The sequence below is a fragment of the Plectropomus leopardus genome, chromosome 12 (assembly GCF_008729295.1).
Source record: "Plectropomus leopardus isolate mb chromosome 12, YSFRI_Pleo_2.0, whole genome shotgun sequence".
NCBI lineage: Eukaryota > Metazoa > Chordata > Actinopteri > Perciformes > Serranidae > Plectropomus > Plectropomus leopardus.
Genome location: NC_056474.1, coordinates 13,341,660 through 13,368,071, shown reverse-complemented (window position 1 = coordinate 13,368,071; position 26,412 = coordinate 13,341,660). Strand labels below are relative to the sequence as shown.

Sequence of the window (26,412 nt, the reverse complement as noted above, 5' to 3'; positions counted from 1 at the left end):
GAAATGTGATCAGTGTGTTTGTGTTACTTCTACTTTGTCGCCTCCAGAAAGTGTGTATTTGCTCCCCTAGTCGTTTAACTCAGTTGGAGCGGTTAAAAAACACCACCTTTTACCAGCGCAGTTTACTTTTTGTAAACTCGCACCTGATTGGCCCGCTCAAATTTACAACGCCGCCTCTGATTGGCTGAGAGAGTCCTGTTGACCGAAGGTGGACTCCCAGAGAGTCGGGAACGCTGGAAGCAAAAATTTCCAGCTACGAAACTGCACCATGCGCCTCCCCTGAGTGGGTATGGATTAATCACCGGGAAGCCGTTTGTACTCATACTATATTAAATTATGAAAACGTCTGGCCATCTTGGATCTCCAACGCTATGTTTTTACGTTGTCTTCTCGCTTTTATGGACAGCCGCCGCCGCTGTTGCCCGCCTGTAATGACGCCTCGTAACTACACAGGTAACTTTGTTTAAACTCCAGCCGTTAGCATGGATGCTAACCGCAGCGCCTAGCAGCCTGTTGCCTTACTTGGTTTGGTTGTTGCTTTCATCCACTTTATAAGCTTTACACTCAGCGTCTATAAAGTACGCAATGTTAAAAGTGACTACGGTGTGTTACACTGTCATTTAAACTCAAGTGTGGTGGTATTTTATCAAAAGTAACACTGGAAAAGCTACTTTTGTTGGTCGCCTGAGAACAACAGCTCGACGCGCTCTGTTCGTGCCTCAGTTGAGCATCGATCTCAAACATTCAAATTTCACCCTCTCTAAATCACAATACCCATGGTTTCAGATCGAAACATAAACATTTTAATGAACCTGTGTGATTTGTGCTTTCTAACTTCGGGTTAATGTGTTTGATGTTACTTTATTTCAACTGTGACAGACCTAAATTTCGCCCAGTCTGTAGTTCACTTGTTGCTGGCCATTCATTATGTAGTGTTGACTACCCACGTTGTTGTGCATCAGGCTGAAGACAGCAAGCCTAAATTGTTGTTGCATGAATAATGCGGTGACAATGTAGTTTGTCAACACTGTTTTCACTGTCCTCGAAACTTTAAGTGATACTCAATTAAGTGTAGGAGTATTTTTTGTAGCAGTAAGCAGTTTTCTTAACTAACTTGTGTTCACATTTGATCATACAGTGTTATTACGCTAAGTCAGCCAGTTTCCCAGCGTCTCAGTGCAGAGCTTTGTAAAGCCACAAACATCAGGTAAAAATAGTTAGTTAATAGTTAGTTAGTTAGTTAGGCCTGTTTCATATAGTGATTGTTCAAAATGAAGCAAGGATGGTCTATTGTTATGTTAGACTACTGAGGTATCCATTCATGTTATTTTACAGACCCATGAACATTGTGAGAGCTATATTTGAGCACTTAATTTGAAAACATGCCTGTATGTCAACACAACAAAATGCTGTGATTATAACACATGTCACTGCTGCTCTCTTTACAACAGATGGATTAAGACATCAAGCAAAAATGGAGGTTTAAACTGAACAGAGTGGAACATATTTTCTTGCATCCTCCTGGAGTTACCTTTTGGATATGGGCGTTCATGGATAACAGGATTTTAAGTGAATTTGAATGATGGCATCGCGTTGGGTTCATTCTTGTGAAGATGATGAGAGACAACAAGCAAGATCTTCTTTCTGCGAGGTAAATGACACAACTCAAACTTAAGGCTTTGTTTTTTATTTGTAAGATGAATAACATTTTTCAAATGGTGATCACAAAAGTAATTTTTGGGGGGCAACTGACTCTGGTTTCCCTTTCTCAGTTTGGTGTTGGAGGGGGGTTAGTGTGTTTGACACTTAGGCCCAGCTGTTTGTCCTTGTAACAACTCCTGCTTGTTTGTACTATTTATCACGCCAGTGTGTCAATATTTTTTGTATTTTTGATAAATATAGCTGTCAGATTTTAATATTTATTTCTTAACCTGCAGATTTAGAGAACGAAACACAAGTGCCCATCGCAGAACTATATTTAATTAGTTTAAATTTTTTCATCACTCATCACTGGTTGGTGTAGGAGGACACAATGGCAATGAAGCAGTTTATACAACACCCCTCTTTCCCATTTTTAAGCTGTGACCCCTGTAATACCAGACAGGACACCATCTGCTCCTCTGAAAGCTTGTCGCCTGAATGAAGACCTTCATGGTAAACTGGGTAGCAACCCTGTACTCTTTGAAATGAAGGGCACCTATTTATAGAATCAGTAGTTTTCTTTCATTCCCTCAATTGCCTTTAATCAAATATTCAACTCTTCACTTAAGCCTCCCCCCTCCCCCCTTTTATGTGAACAGTCTGTAAATGATGGATCTAAAGCTCCTTATGTTGTCACTTCAAACTAAATTTGATTTTAGATCATTGGGGAGCATGCGGGAAAACAAATGACACGTCAGTACTCAACAAGATATCAAATCAATTAGCAAGTAATAGACTCAGTCTTACCAGGTTTGTTTTAAATTTATTTATATTTCTGAGTCTTTTCCAGAGGTCCGGAGATTTTTTTTTTTTTTTTTTTAGAAAATCTGACAACATAAATCAAGAACAAAAACTCCTTTTCACTGGGAGGGAAAGACGAGCACAATGATATTTTAACATAGGGCTTATTCAGAGGTCTTTGTGCAGAGACAGCTTGTGTTGGACCCCTGTCCTTTTCACAGTCGCAGCTAAAAAAACAAACTCAGACAGCATGCTTACCTTTGCTATTACGACCATCTGGATACAGCAGCTCAACTTCTAAATGAGTTTAATGAATTAATGTAAAAGCACCTAAAAATTCAGATGCAGAAAATAACTTCAGAAATATTCTTTTTGCAGTTGCGAAAAATTGCATAATACATAACAGCCTGTTTCAGAACTTTACTTTCTAACTGTGTACTATGGTAAGAGGAAAATCCTCGGTACAGTGCAGCCAGTGGAAATCCTTCTTTTAGCAGTCCCTCTAATAAGGCTGCCACACTAACCAATTCATGTGCTAATTTTGAGCCGGAAACCCCCTGGAGTCTCTGTTCCTAGGATTTTCTGGAAATAATGACACTGTGGAATTAATGGCTTTATAATTCGAACTGGATGTTTTTTTAATCACTTTTTGAAAGTGTCGTAGCAAAAAAACAAATTGCGGTGGTCACTGTTGATGAAGATGATTAGGATAACTGGCTGGGCCTTTGTTTTTATCCTGAATTCATGTCTTTTTGAACAAGCAGCAGAACGAGGATGGGTTAATAACTCAAATGTGAAGCAAAGAGAGAAACCCGTTGATAAAAAAAAATGTAAAAATGAATGGATTTGAGACAAAATTGGGCATATAAGGATCAGAAATGTTTTATTGTCAAGTAGCTTTGCGCTTACAAGGAATTTGACTTGGTGATGATTTGGTGCACAACATCTAAACACAGTGCAACAATATAAAGACATAAGTATGAAATAAAATAAAGGACATTTAAAACACACTATGAAAAAAGTATATAACAATATGTAAATATATAAAGTTATAGAAGTGACTGTTTCTAAAAGTGTACAGTTATGCAGGAATGTGCAACTTAAAAAAATGTTTTAATTACACTGCAATTTTACAGTGTGGTATCACAGAAAATTATATGTTGTGATATTTAGAAACTATTTTTCTAAAAAAAATCAACAAAACCAATTCAAATAAACAAAAACATAAAAATATATTTTACTTTCCTCCCTGCTGTTTCCCATGAATAGCTTATTTTATACCTGTAAGACAACACTTTATAAGACTGTAACAGTCATTTCTTTCCCCTTTTATTTCGACTTTTTCACAACCATTATGGCCATTGGCCTGTTAGATGATCCTTGTATATTATGTTGTATATAACAATAACTGGATTTTAAAAAAATCATTCATTAGTTGAGTTCATAGACTGTGGTCGAGCTTCGCCTTCAGCTTTTGCTGGTGATTTGATTTCTTTTCTACACTTAAGTATTTGTCCACTTTATCAGCTGAATACTTCATGGTATTCAAACACTGCAGCTGAGTCCAAATAGCAGACAAAGTCGACCTGATGTCTCCCTCCTCGACTTGGATTCCTCCGGTCAGATATTGAGTTTGCAGCACAGAGATTTTTGATTGGTTGCTGATCAGTCTGCTGTTGTGTGGCATGTTAGTGGTAAAGATTTACTCTGAGCCTCTTTATTATATCACACTATACTGCAGGATCCATTTCTGCCTCCGATATGATGACTTTTTCGTGATTTACAATACCTGCACTGCAGCTTGCTATGCTCCAGTAGAACGACAGAAATGAGAGTGAAGTGAAATGAATTACTGCTCCTTATGATGAAGCGTAATCCATATTTAGCTCTGTAGGGTGCTATTGACAAACAGACCCCCCCCCCTCCCGTCCCTACAATCTTTGCATCATTAAAGCTCAGTTTTTAATCTAATTTAGGCAGGCTGTCTTTTACAGACCCCTCTGTGCAGGCATTGTATGGTTAACTGATGGCAATCGGAAAGGAAAATTGACCCTCAATTGGATAGACGAAGTCTGTTACTTCCTGTTGTCTTATGGTTGTGTCTGTGATGTCTCAGGGGAAAACATAAAAGATGGGCCATCCAATTCAGTTTTTTTCTCTTGCCACAGTTTCTGAGCAGTAGAAACATCAATGTCATCTTGAATGGAAAAGCCTGTTATGTTCTCTCTGTCATGCTCACCTCGTAGCTTGAACATATGATAATTGGAGATGCCTAAACAGAGGGGGATATTTTAGAGAGCTGACATCTGTTTTCCTTTTGTAAGATCAACTGCTCAGTCCTGCTAAATCCATTCTTTATAGGCAATGTGACAAGTTAGAGATCTGTGGTGTTCACAAAAGCGACAGTTCCAATGTCTTTGTTTAAAAATGTTTAATGTTATACAACTTTTCATACAAGCAAAACTTAAAACATGTACAAGTCAGAAAGTGTTCAATATACAGCTTTGGCAAAACTTTGCAAGAGACCTAAACAGCTGTGTTTTTGAAATAACCCTTCTCAGGAAACCAAAGGCATCAGTAGTTTCCTCCCACACATGAGAGTGGGATGTATAAGCAGTCCAGTCTCATGGCTAAATTCTGCTGTAGAAAGTTTACTTGTCGCTACAGTACTTTTTCTCTGTGATAAATGGCATGGTCGCTGGCCTGTTTATTTTAAATATATATTTTTTGTGCTAAATTTAGACTTGTGCAAGGGTGATGCACAGCCTAATTCATTCAGTGTTACTGTTTCCAGCTGATGCAATATGGCATCCACATGTTGTACTTTGTTTCTGGGTTGATTTTTTTTTCCTGGGTATTCCAGGAAGTGTGGAAAAACAAGTATTATTATGGATTGCCGATTAAAAAGCTAATGTAAGGCTAAAATCGAACCACACCGTGGCCGCATGTCTTAAACATCACCAACACAATAAAGCGTGATGATGTTATGTAGTGTCATTTCGCCGCCTTTTTAGATGGGTAAAAGCTTCAAAGTTCATAAGCTGGGGTATCTTATCTCCTGGAACAAAGCAAGAAAATCTTTTAAGCTTGTGTGGACTGCAGACCTTATTTCCGGCATGCTATAAAAAAAGCTATTCAAAAACCTATTGACTTTGAGATGAGGGTACCGGAAGTACAAAAATGCTTACTAAGGCCTCTTTGAACTTTATTTTAGCAAGGTTATAATGACCATACATATATATTTATCAGTAGTCTCTTTACTAAAATACAACCAGTATACAGTATTAAAAATGCAAATATTTCAAAATAAAACAACCTCATCAGCCTTAAGTTGCAAATATTTACTGTGACCTCCATTTCCACTTGGCATGTCTTGAACTCTCTTAGGCAATATGAGATTTACAACACTAATCTCCTGGTGTATTTACACCACGTAGCATTCAAGACATGTCCAAAGCTCAATATTAATTGTTTGAGCTACCTTTTGTTATGGTTGTGTGATTCCATGTTTCACACTAAATATTGACTTCAGTCAGAAGAAGCCATTTTGTTTTGATTTTTTTGCTGTTTTAAAACATTGTACATGTTCTCTGTATTCTTTGTATCCTCATAAAGAGACTAAGCAATAAATTTATATATTATCTTCTCATTACAACTTTTCTAAAACAAAAATTCTATGGTGGACTAAGATTTTTGCACAGTACTGTTTATATTTATTATGATACAAAGAATACAGAAAACATGCACAATGCATTAAAACACCAAAAAAGTCACAACAAAATGGCTTCTTCAGACTGAAGTCAGTATTTACTATGAAACATTTAATCGTACAACCATAACAAAAGCTAGCAATCAATACTGAGCTTTTTGGACATGTCTTGAATGCAATCTGGTGTAAATACACCAGAAGATTACTATTGTAAATCTCATATTATCTGCCCAAGAGAGTTCAAGACATGCTAAGTTGGAAGGAAGGTCACACTACATGCAATTTTAGCCTGCTGAGGTTGTTTTATTCTGATATATTTACATTTTTAATACTGTACACACATTTCCTGTATGTTCTGGTTGTATTTTAGTAAAGAGACCACTGAGAAATATTTATGACCATTATAACAAGTTAGAAGTAATAACGAATAATAAGTTAAGGTGGCCCAAGACTTTTGCACAGTACTAAAATTCAACTTATTTGATTACAAAAATTACATAAAAATGCCTTAAAGGTAATAATTCATTGCAACAAGGTGTTCATTATTGTGTGAACTCACTGTAGGTACTGAAGTCTGCAGCTTGTTCCAACATGTATGAAACAAAGAGTATGAATGTAGGTATCAGTTTCATTGTGACATTGGTTATTTCCCATCTCTACAATTGGTAAAATCCATGGGTATTTTTTTTTTATATTTATCCTTTATTTAATCAGGAATAGTCTCTTTTCTAAGGGAGCTATGGCAAAGACAGCAGCACAACAAATTTCACATAAAAAGAACGTAGAGTATCAAAGTATCATGTTTCCCACTGTAACAGTCATTATGTTTTGTCTTTTGCAGACAACGACACCAAAAGATCTGTTACAAAAGTGCCAGCATGTAGAGAGTCATATTGTCTGAACAGTAGCCATAGAACTTCATGTGTCCCATTTATATTTTACAACTAGAAGTGTGGCATGAACAGCAACACACACCACATGTCCACTCAGTCAGAGTAATGATGCTCCTAACCTTGTCTAGCATTACATAGCTGGAACGCCCAGGTCTCACCAGTGGCCCTCTGTATCATTACTTTAGGCTTTTCACAGTTAAGTGCTTGGTTTGGACGGGATGTGGTGTAGAATTTGGCAGCCCACAGAGAACTAGGTTTCTTCACATTTTAAGACAGTGTTCTTGTCTGATGTTTTTAGAGATGATGTCATGTGGTGCTTGTAATGTGTCATTTGGTGATGTCAGCAGAGGATTTTAAACATATAGGCCATACAGTGTGGTTTTATTGTGTTTGTTAAAATGGACAAGGTGGAAATTCCAGTTTTCCTCAGTTTGTACCTAGCCTCTAGATATCAACCTTTGTGGTGTGTAAACAGCTGTGCATGTGCAGTTTCACCCTAAAATTTCTGATGTTAGTGGGTGGTATTGGTTTGCCTGCCCTTTAATCTCTGCGGTAGGGGAACTGCTCATGTAGCCACCTTACAATCTCTCAGAAAATGACCACTTGTACTCTGACATGCTACTTAATGCACTGGTACAAATGATTTACCATTCGTCAACCAAGAAGAAGATTTTAAGAGCATTACACAATTGTTTTATGCATACAATCATTAACCAAGAACAGATTTCAAGAGCATTACACAATTGTTTTATGCATACACATTATGTATAAGAGATGCTGTCCTTAAAAGAGCTCTTTTTATAAATGCATGAGAATCGGTCTGGGTTTATAGCCATCATTCACCATTGCATTGTGAAACAAATGTAAGAAAATGTCTTACGAAATTGTCTGATGCCGTCCATGGGAGGCACATCAGTATAATTTTATGGCAGTCATGAATGAAACCTATTAAAAGCACCAGTTTTAGATAGTGATGCACTGCTACCAGTGTGTGTTCATTCATTATTTGGGGCATGTGTTTACAGGATAAGGATGCCAGTGACAGACCAGGCTTAGCCACACTAATATGTCATAATTTTAAAATGTATAACTATTACTACATTTACACCCAGCTTTGTCACTACTCTGGTGTTTGTAACCCTTGAAAGGGAGACCTTTGAAAAAACTGCTGACCCCCTTTAAGTTGAAAACCCCAGCATTGCATTTTAGCCTGGATGTGCGCAAACAAAGATTTAAGAAAAACAATAACGCAGACAACTATGTTTGTTTATTGATAATGTCTATCATTATAGCTAGGTATACATACCTCTTGTGATTTTATCTTTCTTATTTTGTTACCCCATTGCCATGACTTACTCTGCCGATGGAGAGCATTAATGCTTCAGGTACGCTCTAATACTCTGCTATATCTTCCGTGCAACAAATCTTTTCTGCGCTACCTTGACCACTTGATGTTACCCTCAGTAACAATGCCACCTCTTTGTTGGTCCAAGCAAATAAATGTCTGTTCATACTTCTTGCCATCTCTGTAGTATATCCTCTAACAACAACGGCAATCTGCTTCCTGTTTTCATTTGTCTTATCATAAACATTTTCAGAAGTGTTTATATGGATGGAGATAATTTCTGAAGTGGTGCTAAAACACTTGTGTATGGAGATCATTTTGTTTTAAAAAGGCCATTTTAAAAATGGAAACATATCAGGTTGGATGTGGCCTTCATTCATACTTGAGATGGAAATTCTTAAGAAATAAGTCATGCATTTAGACTTTCAATAACAATAAGGGTTGGTAATTCCCTAAAACACCTGGGCACTGTGGTTTTTAGCAAGTGTCACTCAAACAGGAGTAAACTGGTGCCTTAGGTAATATTTATGGCAGCAGGATGGTGTTAGGGAATCAACTTAATAAACTGCAATGCCCATGTACGTTATAATGAAGGAAGTCCACCATCGCAATGCTGTGTCTCATCATTGTGTTTTTAATTTTTTGGGACAAAAATAGAGATTTTTGACACAGTGGAATAGGCCACAACAAATTGTTTTTTTTTTTTTTTAACTACACAGCCAGTTCTTGTTTGAATTATCAATTCATTAATCTGTTGGCTGAAATTGATATTCCCACTGAGACACAGGCCTGGTCGCTGCTTGAATCGAAAAAATGTCCAGAAGAAGAACTAGTGCCAACTGAAAACTCCTCCAGGTGCCTCACCCAGTGCAAATACCAGCCCTGCATACTGGTGATTCAGAAATGGGTGAGAGGCATTTATTTGTGGGTATGAGAGAAAGCGTTTTGATGTGGGTGTTCCCTTTCATGTGCCTTTTCTTTGTAGCCCCTTTTTTGACAAGTAATCTCATAATTTGCTCCTTTATGTTGATTTCCTTTTGACCTCTCATCACATTTATTTGAGAGCACTATTAATCTGGTCTATCAGGTTTACACGGCAGTCTTGCTTTGTTTGACCGATTTTCCACCAGCTTTGTATCAAAACAATGTGGGGAGTATGTGTAACCAGTACCTAGATATCCTTCCGTACCCCACAGTGAAACGCTGCCAAATGATGTAAAATATGTCAACGACTTAAAATACTTAATTTTGCGGTGTTTCGCTGGCTCTTGGAGGTGTTACTTGAACTAAAGGCTGTAGCGAAATCCGCTTAAACGGTACAACTAGGCAGAACTGATCGAATATAAATCAAGATTATATTACTGCAATGCCTATTTCTTGCTTAAAAATAGGAATTGTGTAGAACGGACAAGGTAGCATTATGTCATCCACCAGATGCATTCTGGTAGTTGTAGGTTTTCTACTTTTTTTAGCAAAAGCACCCTTTTCCTCTGTTGTCTCTAGTCATGTAGCACCAATTTCAGAAGTATTTGCGTCTTTCTACTGCAGAAACGACCTAGGCATATGTGAGGGCCTTCTGTATATCGGTGAAATACTTCTTCAATAATAACGTTTTTATTTTTGTTTTCTTAGATAAGAGGAAGGGGAAACCATGAGGGAAATGTGGGTCTGGAATTTATTAACCTGGAATGTCACAACAGTATTAACTATGCAAGTGGCAAAGATAGCAATGCTTGGCATGTGTCTGTCAGGAGGCCCACACCCCCTTCTGTCATCCACATCTAAAGATCAGAGGATTGGAAATTGCCCCGTGCACTGGCTGCTAAATCAGGTCCAGTTGACTGGGATTGGCTTGCCCTGAGACTTGAGGGGAGCAATGCAGGCATTTCAAACATCCAGTTGATCTTTTGTCATATCACCACAAGCCCCTCTCCGGGTATGGATTTGAATGTTTTCTCGTACCCAGTGCTCAGACACAGACAACATGGAAGTGCTGGTATCACAGAACAGCCAAAGCTTGGTTATGCAGAGTAAAACCTGTTTTGCTAGTTTCATCAAAATACATGGGTGTCAGCTGCACCTGCGGCTCTGTTTCCCAGCCAGCTGCAGTAGTACTATGAGTCCTCACTATCTACAGTGAGCACGTTTAAACTCCTTATGTGTTCAACAGCTCTGGGTGCCAACTTAAAATACATTTTGTTCCAAGTAGTTTATATAACTGTCTCTTTCAGAAATATATGGTTGAAAACAGAAAATGTATTAGAAATGACCTTATTACAGCCAACAAATGTAAAACCATGCAATGGAAAGATGAACAACCACCTACATCTAAGAGAGGGATTAATGAATTAGCGTCATGCATACCAAACGAAAAAATAATGTATATCTTGAGGTACAAACCTGGAGAGTTTAAAAGGATATGGGATGGTTTCTAATGTATTTGGAGACAGGGCCCACAATAGAACTCTTTTGTTACTCATATAAGTCCTGAATCTGCTATGTATATATAAGTCATTAATAATAATTATTTAGATGGAAATGTTATTTAAATGTAATTCATTATTATTATAAATAAAAAAATTCTACTGTTTTTGTTTACTCCCTTGCTTATTATTATGTTTTCTTTCTTTCTTTCTTTCTTTCTTTCTTTAGTTATTTATTTATACCAGGCACTTATGCTAATCACAGGTTTGTGCATTTTTTTGTTGATTCAACCCCTTCGTTGTTATAACATGAAAACAATAGAGACGATGTATTCAAAAGAAAGAAAAGCAGAAAAAACGTAAGTTAGAATCATTAAAACATACTGCAAAGAAGACAGAGAAACAAGCTTTAACTTGGCACACCCCTCCAGGCACACAATTTATTTTTAATGAACCATTGAGCGTGAGGCTGAATGCCCATCCTGTGACATACTAAGCGCAATTGGATGGGATGATTTTGGTTTTAAGTTGGTGTGAACAAGCTGTTGCTCGTGTTAGTTTTTTTTTAAAATGTGGTTTTGCCCATTTGTTGCTCTCTGCAACAGCTGGATCAAGTGGGAGAGCTTCTTGGATTTATTTATTTCTCTCTTAATCAAAACATACTGAACAGGTCAGATAATCCAGATTTTTGTTTAGTTTTGCCACTGTGTTAATCACAAGTAGGCAAACAGCAAATTCTTTCTTAATCATAGTTAAATACTGGTTGAACATGCAGGTGATTCACTGTGATCTTCTACATTTTACTCAACATATCTGCCCAGGCAGAGATAGCGTGAATGCAAGCTCATCAAATTCCTCACATTGTGGAGGAAAGTCTGTGCTTCGGGGGGGAGGGGGAGGGTTTGTTTGAGACATGGTGAGGAAAAATACTTTTTCAGTTTGGAAATATAAGACTGCAGTGAGGCATTCCTGAAACTTCTACTGTCACGGTGAATATGATATGGGGAGACCTGTGTAGAGGGGGGTGTTGCTGCTCGTCGCTTTCACAAAGGTGTCAGGCTATAAATAGCCAGTAAACACGGGGGCAGGTGTCCAAAGCCCTGCAGCCTGACGTGCTCTGCTCTCCAGCTGTGAAATTGGGATACGATGACTTTACAGTATACCTTGGACAGCTAGTAATGTTTTCAAATGCCCATTGACAAAAAAATTGTCTAGCAATAATAAATTACTGACCTTTTCTTGTTAACTTGAGTGCACTCAGCTGAAAAGGTAATTTGTTTGTGTAAACTGGGAGTGACTTTAGTTGTGTAGTTTTAGTAGCACGGGGTTCTGGCAGTCACGGAAAACCTGGAAAAGTCATGGAATTAGTTAACCCTTTGAGATTATTGTGCTGCTTTCAGATGTCTTTCACAAGTATTTAAACCTTTGAACCCTGAGCAAATTAGTGTGCTTTCTTTCAGAAATGTGAAAAACGGCAATAAGCAACACGGGAAAAAGAAAAGTTCAACAAATTGCAAGATATTAGTAGATTAAAAAAACTATTTTAAAAAGGGCTAGAGAAAATGTCTAGGAATGAGAAGAGCTAGGGAAAAACTCTATTTCTAATTGTTAAAATTACATATTTGAAATTATGATATGGAATTAAATATACTTTTAAAAGCACCCTTTTTAAGACTTATTTGCCTTGTTTGTTTGTTCTTTCCTTGGGTTATTTTTTTGTACTTTTTATTCAGTTTTACAATGTCCTTGAATAATTTATTTCACTGCTCATTTTCTTTTTCTCGTGTTTTTTTTAAGAAATCAAGCAGATTTTCTTGGGTTTCAGGGGGTTAAATCCATCTCCCCACGTTCCCTCTCTCTCTACATGTATGCCAGACAGCTGGAATTATCTTTGAAAAGGATCTGTTATGTTTGAATAAAGCAGGGCAAGTAAATATTGTTGTGACAGTATCATAAAACATTTCCATACCTACGCCCAACTATTGTGCTACATTTATAAGATAGCGAAAACGACACGGGGACCTTTGGCATTCATTTGTCACCCGTAGCAGCATTGTGCACTTTATTTGTTGTAACTGCTCTGTCTGGGGACCCTGGTAACTTTGTTTTTGGATTTAATCACCGGGTTTTTCCAACAGTTAAACTTTCAGTTTCAAAATTTCATAGCTACATTTTTCAGCAGAAATCTCATAGATCTTATCAGTGTAAATGTGAAAGTGGAGCTTCTCAATTTAAATTCCCTCTTCCACTTTTCTCTCTCTGTAGGATGAATCCTCAGAGTGGAGAGGCTTGGCTGATTCTACAGCGCAATACCCAACAGAAGACGAGCCGTTCTCGTGGCCGAGACCTAAAACCGTGCGTTTGCGGCGCACCTCCCAGGGGTTCGGCTTCACCCTGCGCCACTTCATCGTGTACCCGCCGGAGTCGTCCATGCACTGCGTCCCGGTAAATATCCTGATTGTGTTTGCTCTTAAACTTGTCAGAAGCTGTCATGAGTTTCATACACCTGATTATTGTTTGCTTATCACGTGAGATAACACTGAGTCAACAAAAGCCTGTTATCTGAGCTCTGTGACCGTGAACAACAAAGTCACTTGAGTGTTTCTGTGTTTTTACAGGAGGAGGACCATGGCCGTAGAGGTAAGCAGAAAAACTCAGCTGTTCCTCTTCATGCCCGCCCTTCAGCACTGCTGAGTCAGAGCAGCGCCTCTGACTTCTAATGACTCTTAATCCGTCCACTCTTTGGCTCTTTTTGCTTCCTTATGCGATGAGAACAATGTAGCTCCTGTGTGTCACTGACCTTTGTGAAGGCATGAAAGGTTTGGTCAGCACCACCTGTTTCTGTCCCGCACCGACCCACCTCTTCATATTGTTTTCACTTTGTTTCTCTTGCTGTTTTTCTCCCTCACCATAAAAAGGCTGCCAGAAAGAGATGGCCTCAATTTTACTGGTTGTGTTTCCGTGTTTGACCCTCTTTCCCCTGGTTGTTCTACCTCTCTATTTTGTCTCCCTTATCTGGGAAGGGCCTCACATCAATTTTTGGTCTAACTTATATGATTATTTGTTTAAATACTAAGTTATTTACTCAGGCATAACTTTAAGATAATTACCAAATCCCTGTTTTCCGCTCACATTTTTGGCCTGCCCAATATCACCCTGACATTTTACGTTACATTTCACCTTTACAAATGTTTTGGTTGTTACTCCATTGTTATCTTTTCACAAAAAAAAACGTAAGCAATAGTGATAACCAGCAGTAATGTTTTACAAATTTTGTAAAGAGATATGAGAGACTCTAAAAATGCTGGAGTTTAAAGATTTGAGAAAAAACATGGCCTTAAAGTGCTGAGGATTTGTTATTCTGTAGAAATACAATACATATTCAACTTTTGCTGAAAACAAAAAATAATCAGTTTGGTTTTAACTTCAGGGTGTCTGCAGGTCCTTGCATGGGATCATGTATATACTATTTACCTTTGTTTACTGCAATGCTTGCATAAGACAAACAGATGTTGGTCCAGAAATCAATCTTACATTTGGTTAAAAATGTCTTGAAAATGTTTTAAAAAGCATTAAATTACAATGTCTGATACCTGCAGACACCCTGAATTTACATTCAGAGGAGATATGTTGGTGCTATGCCTGTGATGTTTAATTTTGACCAGCGTCACATCTTATTCCAAAACATCACAGTTGACTCTTAATTTTATCAAGCAAGGCTATGTTAGTCATTCGAAAGCCTGGATTGGATTTTAAATGCTGTATTGTTGCCAAGAAGGAAAGTTTAAATTCAGAAATCTTGCGTGCAATTCTTAATGAAAGAAGAGAAAGACGCATTGTACTCATTCTGGCTTCTTCAACTAGAATATATTTCATTTAGCTTTTCCTGTTAGGAATTCTCTGTGATTGAGTTAACTCTTGCTGTCCCATTTCAGTGTGATCACTGTGATATCCCAGTTGTGTTTGTGGGCTTATCTCTATGTTTAGACTGTTGCCTTCTGTTGTCCGTGTAGAGGTTGCTGTCACTGGAATTAATCCATGTCGAAGTCAGAAATTCCATTAGATGTTTATATTCCTCGGAGAGGAAAATTGTTCAGGAAAGCACCACTGTAATTCATTGTGAGCATGTTGAGGAAGTGAAACACTGTAGGCATAAGTAATCTCTTTGTTTTCATTTCACATGGGGAAAGCCCATAAATCTGTTTTAATTTTCCTCAGAGCTCGTCATATACAGTTGGGTTACAAGGCTCTTGTAACCATACCTATCTCCGCAGCGTTAAATAAAGGTCTGGAAGCACACATTATCCTTCAAGTATTGGAGAAAGAAATGCTTTGGCCTGTGTGTATTTTCACACAAATCACAATCGTCTTTGGTGGTGCTAAACTCGGGGCGCAGTGATGGTGCTCTTGCAGATTAGTGTTGGGGGGAACTTGGTTTGGTTTTTATGCAGTGCAATTTAATTGTTTTCTCAATGTATTATATTTTTGTGCTTCTGTAAAGCACTTCGAATTGCCCTGTGTCTAAATGGTGGTATATAAGAAAACTTACCTTGCATGCCTTGCTTTTATAAAAAAGACAAACATAATTTGATAATCGGTGCCCTGAAAGTGAGGCCTGACTGACCTGTTTACACCACAGACATAGAGTTATCTGCATGCGGCTCTCCCAGAACATTATTACACTGATATCACAGTAGCTCGAGTTGAGTGAAATTAATTAGCACATAGGTGAAGTCAATAACCCTTTTTAATCAGAAATCGCACTATAGAGACATTACTAAGTCTCTTCTCTGTGCCTTCTTCACATTTGTTCACAATTCCAAAGAACAGCAGCATTGTGCCGCTCCAGTGGGTGACTTTAGACGGCATGTCGGCATCCTGGAAGCAAAAGAAACATGATACGATGGGCTTTAAGTTTATCACAACAGTTTCTGCCTCTAGTGTAACATATGACATTTGCGTTGGCAGTGCTCTATGAACAAGGCGGCTGATCTTATCCTCTGCTTGGAGGCCAAGGAGCTCCTGAATCTCATTGTTTTCCCATTTGCATTTTTGGTAGATGTTCTCCTTTTTTGAGTCAGCCTCTAACTGCTGGTAGATACTTTTTAAAACTCCCGCAGTGGGTCATACACATAACACATCGTCAGAACGTCATCCCCTATCGTCCTGTCCCGCCGCCTGTCCCTTTTACATAGACCTTGATTCAGAGCTGTTACTAAGGAAAGACAACTCTGTCCCCACATTCACAATGGGTGGTAGCTCAGAAGTGTGATCTTTCTGTCTTCAATAGGCAGTGTAAAATGGGCCAATGTCACTTTTTACCCTGGCAGCAGCATGCGCCGACTGTCGGTGTCAAAAAACTGATAAACATCAGGCATGAGAGTCCTGCGAGATGAGTCTGGGCTTTTCAGAGGTGATGTTCATTGATTGATTCATTTTAGTTATTGTAGATCTTAGCAGCAATACACCAAAACAATGAAGCGGGCATGCTTACTGCACTATCTTTACCAAATTTACCATTTTCAGTGTGTACGCTGTTAGCTCAGAGGAACACACAGCAAAGGCAGGTTTATAGCCAGAGCCGACATCCCTTGAGTCAGACAATTGTGTCAGAAAAATACCAAATATCACTAGAAATTTTTAACTAATACCACAATATGTATTGACACCATATGATTTTAGGAGTATTGGTGGTTTTAAGGAGATATTCTCACACAAAAACTGATGAAGGAAAAACATTAGCAATTTGATATCGTGACCTAACAGTTAGTGGCATTCATAATTCATTACTCACACACAAAACTACACTCAGTCAAGCTCAGACATTTATGTCACAAGACTGTAAAGCAGCCTTCTGACGTCAGTGAGACTCTAAGCAATATTACGATAACTAAAAGATTTATTGTATCCTATTGCAGTATTGATGCTGTGACTCTGCATCACCTAGCTGTAGATGTGGGTTGATTAACTGTATGGTGCAACAGATCATGTGGGCTGTTGTGTTATATGACATGGAGACAACAATGATTAGAAAGCAGAGGGCACATAGTCACGTGGCCATGTACAGCCCTGTACTAATGATGATGGTTGCTTTCATCCAATTAAAATCCTGAATGGACTGTATGCTACGCATGTACATAATGAATGTGCACACGAACGGCCAGCAAGGCATTTTAAAAACCACAACACAGCTCCTCATCTTGATAGAGCTTGCTCTAAATAGCAGTCCAATTATGCTTTTTGCTGCAGCTGCCCATAACCACATGATACAATTTGTTGTGGTGTCTCAGTTCCAAATTTGAACTGTTGCTGTGACCCACTTTGTGATTTCTTTAACAACAGGGATATACGGGAAATCACACACACACAGCCTGCTCCTCGTCCAAATTTAAACTTCATGTAACAGTACAGGAGAGCCAGCTCCCATTAAAGCAGTCATGACTTTTTAATACACCCAAAAACCAAAACCCTGTAGAAGACCCTTTAGTCTGCAGCTTTGTTGCTTCTGACTGAGTAAGCCAGAGAATATTAAAGAACCCTGGCAGTTGCATAATGGTGCACACAGGGGCTCACAGGCAGCAAGCCAAAATTGGGGAAGGGGGAAAAAAAAGGCAACCTGGGATGATTTTTAGTCCAGACTGGGCTATCCTGGTCACAGTAACACATCAAAAAAACGGCAATAGGCATAAATCAAAAGGAGGGAGGAGAGGGCACATAATTATACCTCTGATGCAGTCTTCTTCATTCCTAATTACTTTTTTTGGCACTTGATGCCCTCTTCAGAATTAAAAGTACACTTGATCTCTATCATATATTTAGTCTAAAGGACAACTTGAATTTTTCTCCAAAGCATTTTCAGCCAGTGGATATGAATAATGAATAGTCTCTCAACCTAACTTGAAATTGCATCTAGATATTTCCCTCTGTGAAAAAGCACAAGTGAGTTTATTACAAGCTTATTTACAAGATTGACATCCTTTCAAATTTAAAGTAGCATCCATGTAGGCAGCCGCATGAAAGCGCCACATTTAAGTTGTTCCGCTTTTTTTTGCAGATACATTTTTTTTGGTGTGTAATTAGCTTAAGTTAGAGGACATGTTTAAGGAGCCATGCTTTTGGAGTGTGCTTTATTAAAGTAAAGACCATGATTATGATCATTATGATGATAATCTGTACATCAAGTATTGCGATAACATATTGCAGTAAAAAAGTTTTCAATCTGTTCATCTCACCTCAGTTGCAAAATGTTTCTTGTTGATTGAAAACATGATTAATTTTTTTAATGTAGAGTGCTACCAAAACTTTAATTTGTATCTGCGATATTAATGATTTTATTCTGGGTCTTCAACAGGGGGTCCACGACCCGGAGGTTGCCAAATTGTTGCTTGACATTTTAAGTTTTAATTAATAAAAAAAAGTTTTAATTAAAATGTGTCTGAAATAACACATTAACATGAATCCATGAATTATTAGCAATAAATCTATTGATAAAAAAAAACCCTATTTCATTAACAGTACACAACATTGACGATATAACTTTAACAAATTGATGTATATGAATCTACCAATAATTATTATTTCATTTTATTATTGTCTTAGTTTAATATGCGGCTCAATTTTATGCAATATATGTAGTGGGGGGTGTCTCGGCTCCGTCCCTCTCAGCTAAGGGGTCCCTGGCTCGAAAAAACGTTGAAGACCCCTTATTTATACAATAGCAAAAAGAGACTTGCTGTCTTAAATCAATCTTATAAGTTGCCTAACATTAAAGCACATTTGTGAAGACACCAGCAATGTAGGTTTTAAAATCAGACCTACTTCTTTTGGGGTTGTTAATGGCCAAACATTACTATCACATTTGATATCAGACCTTTGTGTGCAGAAAAATTCTTGTATCCACAAAACTGAAAGCAGCTCTATTTGTATTTTACAATCTAAGCCATGGGGTCAAAATTTAGACCTCTTGCTTTTACTATTGTTTTGCTGGAAGGACTAATGGCATCATTATGTTGATCGCCCTTTGATACAAGTGGTCATTCATATGAAGCGTGGTTTTATTCTGAAGAAGGCAATATGTGCCAAAACATTGATTTATGAATAAAAACATTGCATCAGAGTTATGAGTGTGTCGCTGTAAAGCGCTGCAGCAACATCAATTCCCTTATTGTATTAGAGTCTACTGCTTCTCAAGACAAAGCTCCTCTGTCACAACTCTGGGGTCAAGTTTGGGTGCACTTGTGATCTAATGTTCTCTTGTCAACTCTTGACTCTTTCACATCGAGAAAGGTTGCCTTTTACCTAAATCATAGCTGTCATGAAGTCTGTGTTTTGCTGCAAGTGCTCAGTGTGTACAGACATTGTTGTTAGTGTTCATTTTGAAACGTCAGGCTAATGTTATGAGGTATTTGTTGAGTGTTTGCTTATTTAAGTTTAATATTTACTCACATATCATTCTGCAATATATATTTTTAAATACTCCTCAATAGCTTTTCAGTAAATGAACATTAATTAGAGCCAACTGTAGGCACTTGAGGCATATTAATTTTTTCTCTCTTTCTCTAGTCACCAGCTGATTAAAATAGTGCAAATGAAACCTGGTAGTGTTTTTATTTGCTCGGACAGGGTTCTTTCTGGGTGTGAAGAAACACTCAACATTTATTGTCTCAAGATGAAATGTTGATTCAATCTGCCTTTGGGTATTATAGAAAACAAAAGGCATTTCCTTTATTTGCCAGAAGCACTAATTAGGTCGTGCTTATGTATGATATCTATGGTTGGGTGGTGCTTCAGAGAGTAAAGAATCAAGGTGTTTTTATTGCCCCGAGCTGTGTTGTAGAGCAAAGACACTGTGTACTGGGTACACATTGTACAGTTACTGTTTGTAGAGTAAATGTTGAAGAATCAATCATGGGCTGTCCGTATTACGTTTTGTTCTTCAAGGTACAAAAGGCAGAGTTGATTCCACTAGACTTTTAAATATTTATGGTAGCTCATGCATGTATATATGAACAGCTCCATTGTGGAGAAAGTGATGCAGTTCTTTAGTATACCACCAGAGGGTGCATGTCTTGCAGCTGTAGTTGTATGGGACTCCTGTTGCAGTATTACATAATGTGAATCCCCAGGATGTGATTCTGCATGAGTAATCTCGTGTGTGGAAGAGAGAAAAATGGAGGCACAAGTGTGTCTGTGTTTGTGAGGTTTTCAGAGGTTCACAGATTAATTCTGATTATTATTGATGATTTAACCGCTGAGGAAGATGAAGGCGCATGATTACTCGTTTTCCTTTTTCCAGTGACTTAAACTCAAAACATTAAGAAGTAGCTGGAAATATTGTGTCTGTCACAAAGTCAAAAGTCATGTTGTTATAAACGTGTGTTTGACACTAAATATGTTTATTTGTTCATCCTTTGATCATGTCAGGATTTTTTAAAATGACTTTCAGTACATTTTTATCAACTATCCCGCCTGTTTTTTCGCTGGCCTTCCCATCCATTGTAGTTTGTGAGCCATCGTGGGCTGACTCACCATCAGAATGTTAACTACTGGTGAAGGATTTTAGCCGCTCTTTGGCTCTTCTGGCTATTTCTCCGTTTATAAGGAAAGAGTGGGAGTTTTTGCAGCTGAGCACACTGTCACTCTACCTTCTCTCTTTCTCTCACCCCCTCTTTCTTTCCTTTCTTTCCTTCCTTTTTTCTCCAGCCATGCAGCTGCTAGGAGACAGGAGCAGCATGAGCAAACAGGTTTCCTCTCTTTAGCTGCTTTTATCCACTCCCTAAAATCACACCATTTCCCCCTATTGAGATTTTTTTTCTTTTCTGAACCAATTAATGATCATGTCTATTCAAAACTGTTGTAATCTGGGCAAGCACTGGGCTGTCATCGTGGTGATTCACATGTCTCCAGATCTCGTGACAAACCTCCCAGTTTCTCTCTCATTCTCATACACAACCGTTCTCTCTTCTCACCTAAATGTCATGCAACAATTTACTGCTCAGTCAGGCTCTTGTTGGTAGGCTTTCTAGATATTTTTCACATTTTAGGTTCAGTTTTAAGTATATACTTCTTTTACCAGAATATGAAGTAGTTCGTTTTTGGAGTTTTACTTCCTTGCTTCCTTTGTAGCGTAAAACCCCAAATGTAGACACATTTAAAATAATACTCTGTGCTGCTGTTTGCATGTGCAACCTTCATCATGTTGACATTTTATTTACAATGTGTATACTTTCATGTGTTTGCATTACACACTTGTTTTTGAATGTATACTGCCCTCTTTCTTTTCATCAGGGAGACAGCGGAATAGGTTAGAGCCCATGGACACCATCTTCGTGAAGCAAGTCAAGGAAGGTGGCCCTGCTCATGGAGCTGGTCTTTGCACAGGTAATAACCAATCATCAATCAGTCTCCTTAATTAATAGATTTTTTTAAAGAAATTGATTGGTTATCTAACTACTCAGAAGGCATGCTATTACAAGAACCTAGGCATTATCCTGTAACTGATGTCATACAGAAAACTTCCCCTAAGCTGATGCACTGACGTTGTAGAGTGTTGCAAGCAAAACGGAAAAAACTGCCACAAGTGCAGTTTTCAGAAGTGGTCTGACAGTGTTCCTGCTGTGAAGCGAAACATCAGCCAGGCCATATAGTTTTGGGAAAATGCTTTTTGTGCTCCTTTATTGGATAGACACACCAGTGATTTTATGTTTTAGTGGATACAGAGAAACTTCAGCATACTTACTGTAATCCTTAATAAGAGATGACTGATTTTGTCTGCCTACAGTCTTACTGCTCCTCTCTGTTACTAATGTCATTGCTGCTGTTTTTCTAACCCCTTTCAGGTGATCGAATAGTAAAGGTGAATGGAGCAAGCATCATCGGGAAAGCCTATTGTGAGGTTATATCCTTGATCCAAGACAGGTGAGGTTTTTTATGAATTAGTTTTGATGATTCCTGTCAGCCTTTGTATTTTCCGTGTTAGAAAATCTCATTTTTTTTCCCCAACAGTGGTGACTTTCTTGAACTTTGTGTGATGCCAAAAGATGAGGATATACTGCAACTGGTAAGTTTCTCAGTCCTGTTTTCTAAATGGGGTTTCACTTCATATGTCTAACATTCTTGCTCACTGTTTGTCCAGGTCCACAATATTTTTACATTTTACCTGATCTCACAGAGCTGCTCTAGTTTAGGAAGTTCGTGTTGGGACAGTAGTCATGAGATGCAGGCAGCCTGCACATCCCATCAGAGTTTCTATCTAGGCCTCTTAATCAGGCCAGAGCGGCCTTTCTGTCCTCAAACTGCTGCAGAAACTACTGTCGAAATGGCCTAATTGAATTGGTGGTGCAAGCGTTCTCTGAAATACATAGTATAATATACCGACATATTATCACAGAGTATAATACACACCTACATGCTTACTGATTTTGATTTGTTTAAGGCTTAAAGGTAAGGGTGTATTCTTCAGTCTGATTTTTTTTACATAGAATAGACTAACATCGAACAGCTGAGTTGTAGAAAAGTTTTTGTGCTCATCAGTCAGCATACTTAGACAATATGGATCTCTGCCACTCATACTGAGCTACATGTGACAGCCTCAGTGGTTTATTTGTGGCACCTTTACTACTATTAAAAGAAGCATCAGAATTAAATGAGGTATATTTACAGACAACTTGCATCTGAAATAATAGAAATATATTTTTTCTTGTAACTAATGTTTTGTGTAATCATAGGGTGACCCAGTAGTGACATGCTCTTTCCATTATGACTATAATATGTATGACTGCTTTAAAGGAAGCAGTTGGCTAATAGAGTTGCTGTGTGTAAGACATCAGAGTACATAATTTAAGAGAAGTGCAAATGACACTCAACACCCACAACATTCATAAATAGCTGAAGATGTGCACATAAAATAAAGTATGTTAAATTATTAAACTAAGATTATTATTCATCAGAAAAAAAATCTTAGAGAGTAAGCATTTTAGGTGGAAGCTAATAGAGTACCCCAGGAAAGAATCCTGAAATAGCTGCCTGAAATAAGGTCGGTGGAGACTTTCATGTTTTGGTCTACGATATAAAACTTGTCAGTAAACATCCCATTTACGAACTATGAAGCTTTTATGTGTCTAAAAAATAAATGGCTAAATGAGACCACAGAACATCATCGCACCACTCTGAACACGACTTTACAGCCTCGTTGCGGTGACGATGTTGAAGTCTTGCAACCGCAATGTAGTTCGTTTTAGCCTAGCAATAGCTTTTTACTTCTGGCAATTGCATTTAAGCTTTAAAACAAAGTGGTGTTCATTAGTGATGATTATCTTGCTGAACAAAATGTGTAAGTATCATAAATGTTTGTGTTCCTCAGAGCTAAAGGATATCAAAAAGAGAACTAAAGTCGAGTCTTCTGTGCAGGAGATGACAATTTGTATATAATATAAATTAAAGGCTACATTACTTGAGGAATGCTCGTTTAATGAAAACGATTTTGTGATGGTGCTCTTGTTTTATCTTTGTTTTTTCTTCTCTTTTTTTTTATAAATCCAGCACACCCCTTTCCCTTACAGCAGTGCTTTCAGTGTTGCCAAACTGGCATCTTTCTCTTTAGATTTAACGACTTTTTCAGACCATTTAGTGACTTAATTTCTAAAAAATAACCCACTGCCACGTCGACCACTGCAGGTACAGCCTATTAAGCTCCTATTATATTTTGAGGTAGAGCACTCAGGGTGGCTGCTGAGATTTTATTTACGAAGGCATCACCCGAATGTTTCGATAAGCGGAATAAGACAAAACAGATTGGCAGGCGACTCTGTCTCCCCATAGCGTTCAGACACCCACTGCAGGTGCAGACGTGTCAGACTAATTACTTACACAAGAGTGTTTATCGCTGCAAACATTTGACCACGTTTACATATATTGTACGTCGTAGAGAATGCCAAATTAAAGCAAATGGTCAAAAAGCACGAGTCCCGCCAACATTATAAGGTGCCTTCACATGTGCTTTTAGTTAGTTCATTGTTCCCAGTATCATTCTGCGGTGGTGGGAACTCCTTAAATATTAGCTTGATATTTTCAGCAGGCAGTTTTAAATTGGAGTGGAGAGAACATTGTGTGGTGCACACACAAATGTTGCCTGTCTAGTTAGGCTACGCTAACATTTTTTTAGTCGAATGTTAAGTGTAGTGAAGTCACCCGAATGTTTTTTTTTTTTTTAATTTTTATATAGTTAGCGTTATATTAAGCCAGTTGTCCCATTACAAAAGGAAATTATCATCTCTGAAAATGAGTATTCAAATCTTTGGCTTTCTTAAGATAACTTTAATCCCAAGTAGAATAAAAGGTAATGTCTTTATAATGAGATTATGAGAAAGAAAATTATAATTTCAGATTTGGTTTGCATGTCCCTCATATTTCCTGCACAGAGATAAGCCTTCATACCTGTGTGCACTTTATATCTCATCATTAACCTTTTATGCATGCTGCAGGCAGCTGTTAGCAGCAGCAACTGTGCATCCTGCACATTCAGGGTAAAGCGAAGGTGCACTCATGTATTCAATATCTATAGCAAATAACATTAAGTGCTTTGTCAGGATGCTATTGAATCTTCTCCCAAGGGCCTATTGTTATCTGACAGCCTGTTAATGAATTATATAACAGAAGAGGATGGATGTTAGCTTTAGCTGGAATTTTCCCTTGTGGACCCTCTATATCCAGATTGAATACTCATAAATAACTTGATAGGTAAAGGTCAATAAATCATTTGTAAAAATGGTATTCAGTATTGCGATGTCAATGTGTGGTGTTGTTACAACCAGTCATCTCTCTTTAAGCACCAAACCCAGCTGAAACTCATTTGAAATACTTAAAATGTGCTATCAATGCTATATATTATTTAAATTTAACACTATCATCATTGAGTCAACTAAAACGAAATGTTGTGTCACAGAAAAGTAAAACATTGCTCACATCTACCTAACCCTCTTCTTGTATCTATTATTGGTCATATCTTTTCCTTTCTGATCTTTTCCAATTGACTGTTACTCCTCCCCTCCTCCCTGTTCGGTCCTCCTTCTCTCTTGCCATTTTTTCCTCTCTGCCCATTTATACAGACGACTGTATCTTACACGTGTGTTGTGAAAACACTGGCCACAGTATTGCATCATAAATGGCCAGCAGCCATGCAAAAAAAAAAAAAAAAAAAAAAATCTAATAACGTAGGCAGGAAAACTGATGAGGGCTGTCCATAAGAACAAGAGGATTATCTGAGACGCTAGCAGGATGACATTACACTGTAGGAGGCAGCACACACTTACTGCTTGGAGACAGGCAGCAGTTGCTTAGCAAAAAGACAGAGAGAGTGTACATTCAGGGTGCAGAAAAGGGAGGGAACTGATCGCCAGGAAAGCAGAGGAAATGCAGTGCAGGGAAAAAACTGAGGGGAAAGCATGAATGATGAGCTGAAACCAGTAGATAAAATCAGCTGACTGCCCTGTGTTTGGAACAGGTTGATGCTAAGGGAAAGGGAGAGAGGAGGAAGGAGTGGGAGGAGGGAGCTGTACCATCACAGCTGAATGTATAATCAGCAGCTGCTGCTTCTGTCATGTGAGCAAAAGCAGAGAGAGGGAGGGAGAGAGAGACTGGAGGCACCTTGTTCAGTTAGCGTAATATTCTGGCTGAAGATGGATAGAACCATGGAGACCTAACAGCAGCATGAGAGGCAAGCTTCTGCTCCTGCCGCCTCACCCAGGACAGACTGGCACAGGCAGGTCGTAACGTGGCAACCCCTGCTCCATCTCTGCTTCTTCATCCCTCTGTAGTGCTGCTGCAGCTCTAGTATATTTTTAGCATGTCAAGCCCAGTCATTGCTGTGGCTGTTTTTTATAATATGTGCATTTTGCTCTGCTTGCATCTTTTTCTCTTCCATCCTACCTCCCTTGATTTCTTGACACTCTCGTTTTCACATGCTGTAACGGCAGCCTTTTTCTCTGGAAACTACTAATCTGGTAAGCAAACAGCAGACTGGGCACCCACTTGACGTTGACATGTTATGCTTGCTGTCTCGTTTTGCATATGTCATGCATGTCAGCATCGTCATTACAGGATGTGGTCTTCACATTTTACGTTATTGCTGTTCAGTTGCCGTGTTTGAGTGGTTAATGGTCAGGCTGTGCTGGTGATTCAGATGTGTAGACCGTAGAAATGGCCGATGCACTGTGCCTGCAGTACCTGTTAGATTGAGCACTCGAGTTTCATCCAACTGGCATCTCAGCCAAGCCTCGCCCCGTCTTCATCCTCTATGCCAGATGTCATTAGTGTGATAAAGGCCAGTGACCTCTGAACTCTGTTGCAGACTCATGCTTACAAAGGGAGGATCAGAGGGTGGCACTGATTGCTGTGGCACACACAGCTTTATGTAAGACTAGATACCAGGTAGCAGGATCAAAGTCCTCATACCTTTACACATCTTGTTGGTTATTGTGTGTGCAGTATGTTACGAGTAGCTGGGAGTAAGGCAAACAAGCCTGTAGAAAGCTTTAGCTTTACTTGTGTATTTATTGAAAATTAATTTATTAGTATCTGCCGTGAAATAGTGTAGGCTGTCAA

General features: G+C 38.4%; 1 protein-coding gene across 2 annotated transcripts in view; it reads left to right on the top strand.

Moving 5' to 3' along the window:
* Positions 1-256: 256 nt before the first annotated feature.
* Positions 257-26,412, top strand: part of arhgap21b (Rho GTPase activating protein 21b) — a 49,654-nt gene continuing 23,498 nt past the window's right edge. Inside the window, exons 1-7 of one of the 2 annotated variants that reach the window (XM_042497085.1) lie at positions 257-453; positions 1,452-1,651; positions 13,078-13,257; positions 13,431-13,452; positions 21,100-21,192; positions 21,651-21,729; positions 21,817-21,871. In XM_042497085.1, coding sequence (XP_042353019.1) covers positions 1,580-1,651; positions 13,078-13,257; positions 13,431-13,452; positions 21,100-21,192; positions 21,651-21,729; positions 21,817-21,871 — 501 coding nt within the window. In that variant the 5' untranslated portion in view covers positions 257-453; positions 1,452-1,579. Of the gene's footprint in view, positions 454-1,451; positions 1,652-9,225; positions 9,297-13,077; positions 13,258-13,430; positions 13,453-21,099; positions 21,193-21,650; positions 21,730-21,816; positions 21,872-26,412 lie in introns of those variants that run through there. The other variant, XM_042497086.1, reaches the window with a different exon arrangement.